General features: G+C 40.5%; 1 protein-coding gene across 1 annotated transcript in view; it reads left to right on the forward strand.

Moving 5' to 3' along the window:
• The window catches only part of ADGRD2 (adhesion G protein-coupled receptor D2), a 45,973-nt gene that overhangs the window by 17,284 nt on the left and 16,477 nt on the right, over positions 1–12,212 (forward strand). The window contains exons 9-15 of the mRNA XM_031949326.1: positions 701–826; positions 1,491–1,620; positions 2,432–2,537; positions 4,991–5,046; positions 9,393–9,519; positions 10,564–10,667; positions 11,272–11,374. Of these exons, the coding sequence (XP_031805186.1) occupies positions 701–826; positions 1,491–1,620; positions 2,432–2,537; positions 4,991–5,046; positions 9,393–9,519; positions 10,564–10,667; positions 11,272–11,374 (752 nt within the window). The remainder of the gene's footprint in view (positions 1–700; positions 827–1,490; positions 1,621–2,431; positions 2,538–4,990; positions 5,047–9,392; positions 9,520–10,563; positions 10,668–11,271; positions 11,375–12,212) is intronic.

Raw genomic sequence — 12,212 nt, forward strand, 5'->3', positions numbered from 1 at the left:
GTATAAATTTTATGAATGTACATGTTGTTTCTCTCTTGTAGAACGTAATCTCCTTGAGGTCAGGAACTATTTCATTTTTGTCTTCAAGTTTCCAGTATCTGACACACACTTCATACGAACTTAATAAATGCTTAAGGATCAATTCAATTACCAAGCAGGAAAGACTTGGTGATTAGGCCCAGTGATAGACTATGAGGACCTAGAGACATGAGGCTCATTACCAGGACATTGGCCATAGCAATTAATGAAGACCTACTCAGGTACTCCATGTCATTGGTTCTCTTCAAAAACGGAGGCTAGGGGCAGGTAGGCAGCACAGTGGAGTCAGGAGGACCTGAGTTCAAATCTGGATTCAGACACTTAGTACCTACTAGTTATGTGATCCTGGGCAAGTCACTTAACCCAATTGCCTTGTTTAAAAAAAAAAAAAAAAAAAAAAAAAAGGAGGCTCAACAACAACAATATGGAGGAAAGCTGTGATCCACAACGATAAAGTCATGGTCCTTGACATATTGAATAGTATAAAACATTTCTACTGACAAATTCACTTATTATAAGGAGGAGGGGGCAGAAGGGAGGGTCTACAGAGGTCTGTACCCTGGGCCAGTGCATTGTGGATCCCAGGTTCAGGGGCGAACATCCAACCCTAAAAACACAAAGTTCCAACCATCCTGAGCATGGGATCCTGCTCTTTCTCCAGGCATTGAAGCTCGAAGCCTGAACCTGAGAGACTTGGCCAATAGCGAAGACTACTTCAAGAAGATTCCAGGTGGGCCAGAATATATCCAAGTGCCTTTTGAGGAAATAAGAAAACTTCAAGGAAGAGGTGAGCTCTGGGAGATAAAACTGGTCCAGTCTCTCTGGGGAATAGAGTCTGAGAGACTCAAAACTTTCTTCTACCTCAGGCCTGTTTCTCTCGTAAAATTTCTTTATGAAGAGAGCTCAAAAAAATTCCTCCAGATGCTTTCAGGCAGAGGATCAGAGCCACCACCACATTCCCAAGTGTAGCCTAAGCCAGGTTAAAATGTAATTGGAAAATGTTTAACAGAATAAGAATACAATAGAACATGGATAATGTCGATACAAATGTAGAGGATATTAGTATAACATAGTATCCCCATCTAGTTGCCTTTGATACCACTGCTTTAAGGGATCAAACAGTACTCCTCAGTGGGAAGAGAGGGGAGGGACCCTTAAGGATCTGAGATGAGGTTCAGAGGGGAGCCAAGGCCCAGACCTTAAGGAGCCCCACTTTGAGAACAAAGATGGAGTCCCTGCTTTGAGTCCCCCAGTCTGAGGGGAACGTCTGCTCCGACATGTGAAGGAATATCCTGGGAACATCTTGCCTGAGTTGGAGACTGGACAGTTACAAAGAAAAATATGCCCTGAGATAATGAAGTGGGTCAGAGAAAGAATGGGGCTGTGGGACTGAGTGGGTTAGTCATCTGAAGGGGCTATACCTAAACAGAGAACGTTTCCCATCTGCCCAGGTCTCTCCAAAGTCACTGTGATCAACACCTGGTTTGCCTACAGTGCCCTCCAGCACTCCTTGGGTTGGGAAGGGCAGGAAGGTGGCAAGGTCCTCATTCAAGACGCCTCTATACCTGAGAAAAGGCAAAAGTGAGTGGGGACTTTTCTCCTTGGGTCCTTCAGGGTGGCAACTTCTAGAGACTAAAGGATGCTGATCATTATGGATACCTTTTTTCCCCAGAAAAGGATTGATTGATGGAATGGAGGGAAGATATAATGGTGGGGAAGGAAAATAGAATCACAGAATATAGATTTAGTTCAAATGTCAACACCTACAAGAGGCCTCTACTACCTGCCCCAGCTTCTAGTGCCCTACCCTATTAAAATGACTATATTGATTTTAAATGTATTTGCATATGTTTCTGTGGCCCACATCTCCCTCAACAGAATGTAAACTCTTGAGGACAGGCTCAATTTCATCCTTGTCTTTGTATCTCCACGGCCTAGGATGGTGCCTAGAACATATTAAGCATTTAATAGATATTTGCTTGGGTAGCTGATAGTTTCATATAGGAAGGCCTTTACAAAATGGAATATTGGAGCTGAAAGGAATCTTAGTATCTACAATGTTAGAACACAGACCATAGAAGATTAAAACTAGAAGGGACCTTAGAACAGAATGTTAGAACTTGAAGGGACCTTAGAATGTAGAATACAATAGTTTAAAAGGTCCTTAGAAATTATCTTTATTTTATTAAGCAGGAAAGTGATCTCAGGGTCATGTATGTCAGAGTTGAGAGAGGTAATGGGACTTATAGACACACAGATAGGACTAGAGCTAGGACTAGAAAATAGGTGTTCAAGACAGGAAATGATTAGAGCTGGTCACATAGCAAATTTGAGGCTCTTCCCTCTCAGGAAAGGCTCTTTCCATTTCAACAATCACCCATTTTGTTTCCAGGTACCTACATACGCAGGTAGGATCGGCCATCATCTCATCCATAGTTCTGATCAACCTTCAGGAGGTGAGCACAGCAGTGCATTTCCATCTCCTACACCAGACCCAGGTAAGGTAGGGTGGATGGCATCCACAGTGACAGATCTATCTTTCTTTATTTTTTTTTTACTTTTTATTGACAGAGCCCATGCCTGGGTAGTTTTTTTACAACATTATCCCTTGCACTCACTTCTGTTCCAACTTCTCCCCTCCCTCCCTTCACCCCCTCCCCCAGATGGCAAGCAGTCCTATACAAGTTAAATATGAGTGACAGATCTATTAAAAGACCTTAATCATAGCCCTCAGCCTCAAAAAGAGATGCCTTCCCCTTCCTCCCCTGCTTATCCCACTAGCAAAAATTTTGAGGCTCAGAGAGGAACTTGGACAGAAGCAGAGAAATGTTTCATTTATCTGCTTTCAAATAAATAGCAGCAAGCAGAACTATTGACTAAAAATTAAGGGATAGAAAGCCAGCCTTGATTTCCAGAAGCCCTGGGTGCTTCCTCTAGCACATGCCTTCCATGATCTACATCGATCATCTTATGAATCTTCCCACACTAATGCAGAGCAGCACTCTTCAGCTTAAGGTCTTGGCAAATTACCTGGAGGCATCTGAAGGTTAAATGAGTTGTTATAACCAGAAGAAATCAAAGAAAAAGGAAAATAACTCATAGAAGCAAAAATACTTATAACAGGTCTTTTTGTGATGGCAAAGAATTGGAAGTTAAAGGGATGTCCATCAATTGGGGGATGGCTGAATAAGTTATGGTATTTGAATGTAATGGAATACTATTGTACTTAAGTGATGATGAAAGGAATAGGTTCAGAAAAACCTAGGAAGATTTGTACGAACTGATGCAAAATGAAATGAGCAGACTCCGAACAATCTATATTAGCAATAATACCAATATTATGAAGTAAATTGACTTTGAAAGACTTAGTAATTGAATAATACAATAATCAGCCACAATTCCAAAGGACACACAATGGACCATACTATCTACCTCCAAATAAAGAAATGATGAATTCAGGGTACAGATCAAAGCAAAAAAGGGGTTTTACCTTTTTAGCAGAGTAGGGGAGAACATGGCTAGTGTGAGAATTTGTTTTGCACGACTATACATATTTGTAATGGGTTTTGTTTTTCTTGTCTTCCAAATGGGTTGGGGATTTGGAATTTAAAATAAAATTAAGTCATATGCCATATTCTGATACCAGTTATGTGACTTTGGGAAAGTCAATCTTAAGTTCCTGAGGTTCCTAAAATAAGCATCATCATTTGTACACTACCTCTCTCACTGGTTTGTTGTGGTAAAAGTGTTTTGTAAATCTTCAAGTACTGCAACAAAATTTGAGTGACTTTTGAAGAGGCAGCATGGTCTAATATTTAAGAGCTTGGATCTAGAATCAGAAGAATTTAGTTCAAATTAAAAACTCTGATGCTACATCACAATATCCTATTCTTAAAACTAAAGGGGATCTCAGAGATTCTCTAGTAAAACCTCCTTAATTCATAAATGAGGAAACTGAGACCCAGAGAGGTCAAATAAATAACTTATCTAATATCAGATAGATAATAAATAGGGAGCTAGGACCTAAATCCAGCTCCTCTGACTCCATCCAACATTCGCTCCAACACTGTATCATTAGCAGTCTCTTACAAGTCCCTTAAGAACTCTGTGCCACAGTTTCCTCATTTGTAAAATGATGGTAATAAAAGTAATATTACTTACCTCACAAGGTTATTTTGAGGAAAGCCCTCTATAAAAGCTCAAAGAACTAAAGAAATGGCAATTATCATTTATCTTATTTGAAATTCAAACTGTTCTCTCTTTTTAAACACTAAGAGCTACATAATGTTCTGGCACTTAAAACCCTAATTCCTCTTGAGCTATTGCCCTTCTGGGTCCCTGACCCTTTTTTCTATCCCTGGGCATCCATTGCTCATAATTCTATTCCTTTGGAAAGAGCTGTAACTAGTACTTTCAATGGTTCTCACTTTCTTCTAAGGATACCATGCAGATTTCTCTGTCTGCAGTTTAAAATCACTTCACCCTTAACCTATCTTTCTAGGCTCATTAGACATTACTACCCTTCCCTTACTCTACACTTTGGCCAAATTGACTTTCTTGTTGAAAGTGTCTGTCTCCCTTCTCCATTCCTTGAACAGGCTATTCCCCCTTGCCAGAATGCATTCTTTCCCCATCTTTGCCCTTTCAGAGGCCTTAATTCTTTCAAAACTCAGCTGCAATAGCACCTTCTACATCCAGTCTTTCCAGATCCCCCAAGCTCCTGGTGCCTCATTCCTAGAACTTTCTTTCATATTTTTATGAATTTCATATTTTTACATACAGTTACATATCTAAATCCTGTATACTCCTATAGACTGCAGATTATTTGAGGACAGTCTTATTATCCCTGGCACCCAGCTCAGTGCTTAGTGCCTAACAAATGTTTAGTGATGGATTGGGAAGGAAGTAAACTCTCTCTAGTTTTCCATTCTTGCATTTTCTTCTCCTGCAGGACTTTTCAGATAAACTTGTGGAGCCTATCTGTGCCTTCTGGAACTTCAGTACCAGGTGAAGTAGCCCTTGATTCAGGAGAAGGCAGCCAGCTTGCTATAATTTGCTCCAGACTAGGATTTCCTGAGAAAGATGGGAAAGGGGCAGTGAAAGACTATAGAATCCCTCATTTGGAGGGAAGGGAGGGAATGGTGGACAGAAGCAGAGCAATCCCATTAGATCTGGAGTCCTGAATCCTGATACTGCTTCTTAACATCTGTGTGATCTTGGGCACAGGGACCTAAACTTACAAAGTCTCAGTTTCCTCATAAAAAAACTGGAATAGGTCAGAGGTTCTTAACTTTTTTGTGTGTGTTATAGATGCTCATGAATTCCTTCTTAGAATAATAATTTAAAATACATAAAATAAAATACATAGGATACCATCAATTATCAAAATATAAAAGTTCCAAATTCACAAGCTTCAGATTAAGAATCCTGAATTAGATTATGTTAAAAGAATTATCTAAGGGTTCATGGACAGTAGGTGGTAGTAACTGCATTAGAACTCAGCTCTTTTGCCTTCAAATCCAACATTCTATCTACTATACCAGGGCAATCTGGGCCAAGTCACTGAAATACTCTAAGCTTATGTTTTCTCATCTGTAAAATGGTCATAAAAATACTAGTACTAGCTAGGTTTTTGTGAAGAAACTACCCTGTAAACCTTAAAGTGCTGAAGAAATGGGAGCTGATATTTTTAGTCAGAATTTATTTGAACAGTCTTCATGCTGTTCACATATTAGAATGTGAACTCTTTGAGATCAAAGGATCTTTTGTATTTTTAGCCCAGAACGCTACCTAGAGTGAGTGTCAGATGCTTTTTCATTCATCCATCTATCCATTCATTCATTTGTTATCAATTCATTCATCCATCCATTGATTCATCCATTTATTCATCCATCCATTCATTCATTCATCCATTTATTCATTTATCTATTTATCCATCCATCTATCCATTCATTCTATTTATCCATTTATCCATCCATATATTTATCCTTCTATCCATTTATTCATCCATTCATTCACCATTTATTCCTTTATCCATCCATCCACCCATTCTTTCATGATGTCTGCTGTCCTTAAAACCCTAAATTCTTTTATTTTGTTCAAGATGAGACTTGCTCTGACAGGGAAACATTCTAGATGATCACTCTTGAGGGTGAGAGGAGAATAAGGAAATTTCTAAGCACACTAAGATCCCTTCTTTTTCAGTCTTTTTATTTTTTCCTCTGTTTAGCCAGACTTGGGAGAGTTGTCTTCCCATGGTACTTAGTGTAGTAGGAAAACCAAAAGCACTAACTCCTCCACTATGTGACTCCTCCACTAATTCTGTGATTTGAAGGGAGTTATATCAACTCAGGGAACCTTGTCTTTTCCATTTGCAAGATAGAGGTAATGGTTTCTGGCCCCCTACCTCACAGAGTATTTTGAGGTTCATGAGGAAGAATGGTACAGGGAATGTTTTCCAGTCCCAATTCTTACATGTCCTAGCTTTGTGACTGTGGGTAATTAAGTCCCCTAAGCTCTCGTAACTTTGGTCATGGGTGACCTCCTAAGGTCCCTTCCTGGATTCAGGGATTCTATTCCCAAATGAAAGTGATACAGCTAAAAATCATGTTATTAGCAATGCCACAGTGACCCCTTCTGGCCGATGAAGGAAGGAGATACCACTGAAGGAGTTTGAACATGTTTTACTTTCCAAAATCACATTTAAGTCTAACAAATTATCTGAACAAGAATTCCTTATACAGCCTTTTAAAAATAAATAAATAAATTAGCCATCTGGCTTGTGCCTAAAAATTTCAGCTACTACCTCCTAAAAGTGGGGCAGCCCCTACTTATTGTAGTATTTATTGCTAAATCAAGCCAGGAATTGGTTCACTATAACAGCCATCAACCTATTACTTGTTCTGCCCTCTGGAGCCAATCAAAATGAGTTTAATTGCTCTTCCATAGGATAACCCTTCACATACCTAAAGAGAGCTATGATGTCCTTCTAAGATTAGACATCATTGGTTTCTTAGAGTCTAGGAGATAGCATAGTTTCCAGCAGAGCAGTGTGGGTACGTGCCTAAACCTAACTGAAGCCCCAATTTGTCATATTTGCCAATGTCCTTGGACACCACAGGAGCTGGCTCCTCCACACCCCTGACCCCCCAGTTCTGCCACCGTGCTGCTCATTGTCCACTGGCTGTGCTGGTTTGTCAGTGTCCCCGCTGAAATGTGGGGCCCAGAAACAAGCATGATATTCCCAAAGTGGTCTGACCAGGACAGCGAGGAAGGGAACTGTCACCATCCAAGTGTTAGACATGAAATTCCTGTAATGAAGCCTAAGGTCCTGTTAGCTTTCTTGGCTGCCAGGTCATTCCAAAGACACCCACTTTTGGGGGAAACCCGGTATAGAACAAGGTTCCTTCTTGTTAGATTTGACTGATCATTCTCCCCTCCCATCACTGAACTTCATGGGCAAATCCAGCTCAACAAGGAGCTAAAAGTCCTGCAAGCTCTCTTATGAGCCTTGGAGCCCTAGAGTCCCCAATAGTTTGTGAAAATTGGGCAATATTTCTGACCCCCTCCACCCCTTTAAAAACCTAAGCCTTCCTCTACTTCTTACATACCTGTTGGGTTTTCATACGCTTTCCTGGCTTTATGGGTTTTCTTTTTGTTTTTTATCTTAAAGAATTCCCATTGATTTCCAAGGGAAAATGTGGGGGGACATGATTCCTTCCTATTGCTTGAGGGGAATGTGGTAAAAGGGAAGAGAAAGCCCCTTTAATAATTGAAGGGGTCTTTTGAATGGGGAGCAGAAGGTAGGGAGGGTCCCAAAGTGATGGGTGGAGGAATAGTTGCCTGCCTGTCATGCAATCAAATGAGAGACACACATCGAGAGAGAGACAGAATCTATACCTATATACTACATACTATGCATATGCATATAAATGTACATATGTATATGTATGTAGATACTTAAAGGCACAGCCAGATATATACATTTACACACATCCAGTAAGAAGTTACTGTTCAACACTAATAATAATGGAAATCTTTGAACTGCTGCTGCTGCTAATGATGAATATGATGATGATGAATTAATTATGGCTGCTTAGAGAAACTCAGAACAATCCTGACAAGGAAGAAAGGCCAGGCTTTTATTTATTTCTTTGTTTGTTTTTGCTGAGAAAATTGGAGTTAAGTGACTTACTCAGGATCACACAGATGGATAAAGCTTTGCACTTATTTGGAGTTTTTCTTTGTTAATATTTGGGCTCTCAGGGAATAGAGTTAGAAGGGAACTTCTGCTTTCTAGGTAAGCAAACTGAAACCCAGAGAGATTAAAGGAATTTTTATTGTTCACTCATTTTTTTAGTTGTTTCCAACTCCTTGTGGCCTTGTATGAGATTTTCTTTGCAAAGATATTGGAGTAGTTTGCCATTTCCTTCCCCAGCTCATTTTACAGATGAGGAAACCGAGGCAAACATTGTTAGGTGACTTACTAAGGTCACACAGCTAGTAAATATCTGAGAATAGTTTGAACTCAGGTTTTCTGACCAGACCTGGTATCACCTAGCTACCCCTATTAAGGGAATTGCTCAATATCAATTAGGTAGTAAGTAGAATGGGCAAGATTTGAAACTAGGTCCTCTGACTCCCAATCCAGAATATATCTCTCTGGGATACATGTGCTCTTCCATTCCCCAAGCCTGCCTGAGAATAATGGGGAGCAGAGTCCCAATTCAAACTCCAGGCCCACAGAATTCAAATACAATGTTATTTCCATGACATCACAGCTGTAGCGCCTGCACATGTGCTGGGGTGTTTTTAGAAGTTTTGTTGGTATTTTTTGCTTTTCACATCATGTTTTCTTTTTTAATTAATTTTTTTCAATCAACAAGCATTTCTCTTCTCTCCCTCTCTCCTCCTTGCCCCAACCTCACAAGAAAGAGAAAATAGGAAACAAAAACCTTACTCCTCTACCCCAAACCCTCCATTTAATAAAGAAAAGGTTGAACAAAACCAAATGGATGGAGCAATCAGATCTGGGAATGTAAGCCTTATTTCACACCCAGCATTGGAAAGGAAAAAAGGCAAGAAGGGAGGGTGAAAGAAAGGAAAAAAAGCAGGGATGGAGGGTTAGAAGAAGGGAAAAAAGGCAGGGATGGAATAAGTAGAATACGTTTACCAGCCCTATTCTGTAGATTATTAGAAAGCTGAAAGGACAAATCCTGTCTAAGGTCAGATATTAAATAGGTGGCAAGATTAGCATTCAGCCTGGTAGCAGAGGTCCCTTCCTACTTCCCTGGGTAGTAATAGGACAGTGTGAGCTCATTCTAATGAAAGATCCTATTTTCCTCCCGTACCAGCTCTGAGGCTGGGGGCTACTGGTCCAATGAAGGATGTGCAGTGACTGCTCAGCACCCAGAATCTACCTCTTGTTTCTGCAACCACAGCACCAACTTTGCCATCCTCTTACAGGTGTTTGATGTCCAGGTGGGTCAGAAAAAAGGAGAAGGGGCTAGGGGAAAGTATCTGGTGATAGAGTTAAAGGGTTCAATCAGTACTGGAAATAGTGAGGTGCCACTGTGGATAGAGTGGCCTTGGAGTCAGGAAGAGTTGAATTTCAAATTCTGACTCAGACATTTACTAGCTGTGTGACCTTCCTCAGTTTGGGCCTCAGTTTCCCCACCTATAGGGTAAGAGAATAGAATAACAAAGCAAATCCAATAGATTTGTGATAGAGAGAGCCATTCACATCCACTGAGAAGACTATGGAAACTGAATGTAGATCACAGCATGGTATTTTCACCTTTTTGTTGTTGTTTATTTTCTTTCTCATTTTTCCCTTTTTTATCTGATTTTTCTTGTACAACATGATAAATGTGTAAATATGTATAGAAGAATTGCACATGTTTAACGTATATTGGATTATTATCCAGGAAAGGGGGAGAGCGAGGAGGGAGAGAGAGGGAAAAAATTTGGAACATAACATTTTGCAAGGAGGAATGTTGAAAACTACTCTTGCGTGTATTCTGAAAAATAAAAGGCTATAATTATTATTTTTTAAAGAGAAAGAATAGAATTCACCTACTTCCCGGAGTTGTTGTGAAAATCAAATTAAATAATATGCAAAGCACTTTGTTAATTTTAAAGTGATAAGGAAATGCCAATTGCTATTATTAATTATTGTCTTTAATAATAAACCAATTACAGTCATCAGAATCCTGATTGGGCCAAGGTTGAGGTTGGGGGAGGGAGGGCAATGGGGGTAAGGATCTACAGGAGGAGAATGTTAAGGGTTGGAAGAGATATGAAAATGTGGAGCTGGGAAAGACCTCAAAGCACACAATGTCAGAGCCATGAGGGAATTTAAACATTACCCAGTCCAAGCTCCCCACTTTAAAGATGAGGAAACTGATGAAAGGAAAAGCAGCTTTCCCCTACTAGTCACCCTAACATGGGTAGAAAAAATGGAGAAAGAAGGCTCCAATACCTTGGATCTCCATGTGGTTTGGCCCTGTTCATCTCTTCAAACAGAGGAGCTCTGAAGAGGAGTCTGTGCTGAAGACACTCTCTTTCATTGGCTGTGGAGTGTCCTTTTGTGCTCTCATCACTACCTTCATCCTTTTCCTGGCTGTTGGGTAAGGGATCCTCAGACATCTGATGAGCCCTGCATGTGCTCTGCCCCAGACTGCCCTGCACCTCACAAGGACTCCCCTGGGACTCATATGGTCCCCTTCTCAAGCATCTTAAGAGAAGGAGATGCTCAGGTGCTCCCTCCAAAGTTGGCCCTACCATCTAGCTCCTTTCTGATCTGACCATTCACCTCTGCACCAGCTAGAGGCGGGGAGAGCACATGAAACTTTGCTGAAATTTGGGGATGAAAGTCGGTCTTTCAGCTTTTTCTTCCTTGTCTTTTTTCCCCTCGGCACCCTTCTCTCTCTTCTCCACTTTCCTCTCTGCCTCCTCCCTCTTCATCCTTCTTTCCTTCTCATCTCTTCTGCCTTTGTCATCTAATCTTCTTCTATTCCATTTCTTCCTTTTCTTCATCCTCATCTTTCCTTCTCCATCTTCCGTTCATCCTTATTTTTCTCCTTTTCCTATTCATCTTTTTGATCTCATCTCCCTTTCTTCCTCATCTCTTCCTTTTTTGCCTCTTCATCTCCTCCTCTTCTCCCTTCTCATATTCTTCCCTCCTCCTCCTTTCCTTCTCTCCCTCCTCTTTTCTTCTGCTGTCTCTCCCAGGCTCCCACAGTCTGAGAGGACCACCGTTCACAAGAACCTTATCCTTGCTCTAGCAGCTGCTGAAGCCCTTCTCATGTTCAGCGAATGGGCAAAAGCCAAGAAGGTGGGCAGTCCTAATCTTGGAGGTGTGCTCATGAGTCAGAATATGGAACATGGGTCCTAACTAGACAGAGAAGGCTTTGGGCCTAAAATTCACTTCTCTTTCTCCTCCTCCATCCTCCTTACCTCCTTAAGAGAGAAGAAGGAATGGAATGAGTATTTTCATTCTCTAGATGGAAATCCAGAAGTCTAGGACAGTTTTACATTTAATATTTGTTCTGCAATCCACAAAAAAACAAATTAAAAACGTATGGCCTCATTTGTGTGTTTTCTCTTACCAGCTAATCAGAGTGCAAACATTAATTCAGATCAAAGACATTTACTTTATAATAAAACAAATAATAACTATTTCCCCATATATTCAGATACACACTCTCCCATGAGTACCACATCTTCATTGGGAGAGGATACACAAAAACAGGGCATATCCAAAGAAATTGTGTGGAAGAATACATGTACCCCAGCAAGTGGAGCAGCTAGGTGGTGCAGTGGAGAGAGTGCTGGATCTCAGGTTAGGAAAACCTGAGTTCAAAACTGTCTTCAGACACTTACTGGCTATGTGACTGAATGAGGTCACTTTAAAAAAAATCTCAAAAAAAAAAATCTTTTTTGCCTCAGTTTCCTCTATTATAAATTGGATAATAATAGTATCTACCTTACAGGATTGTTGGGAAGATCAAAGGAGATAATATTTGTAACAAGCACTTAGTACTGTGCCTGGAACACAGGAAGTGCTATATTTTTTGTTGTTTGGTTGTGTCTGAGTTTTTGATCCCATGGACCACAGCACTCCAGGCCCTTCTATCTTTCATTATCTCTTGAAATCTGTCCAAGTTCATGTT

The sequence above is a fragment of the Sarcophilus harrisii genome, chromosome 2 (assembly GCF_902635505.1).
Source record: "Sarcophilus harrisii chromosome 2, mSarHar1.11, whole genome shotgun sequence".
Lineage (NCBI taxonomy): Eukaryota > Metazoa > Chordata > Mammalia > Dasyuromorphia > Dasyuridae > Sarcophilus > Sarcophilus harrisii.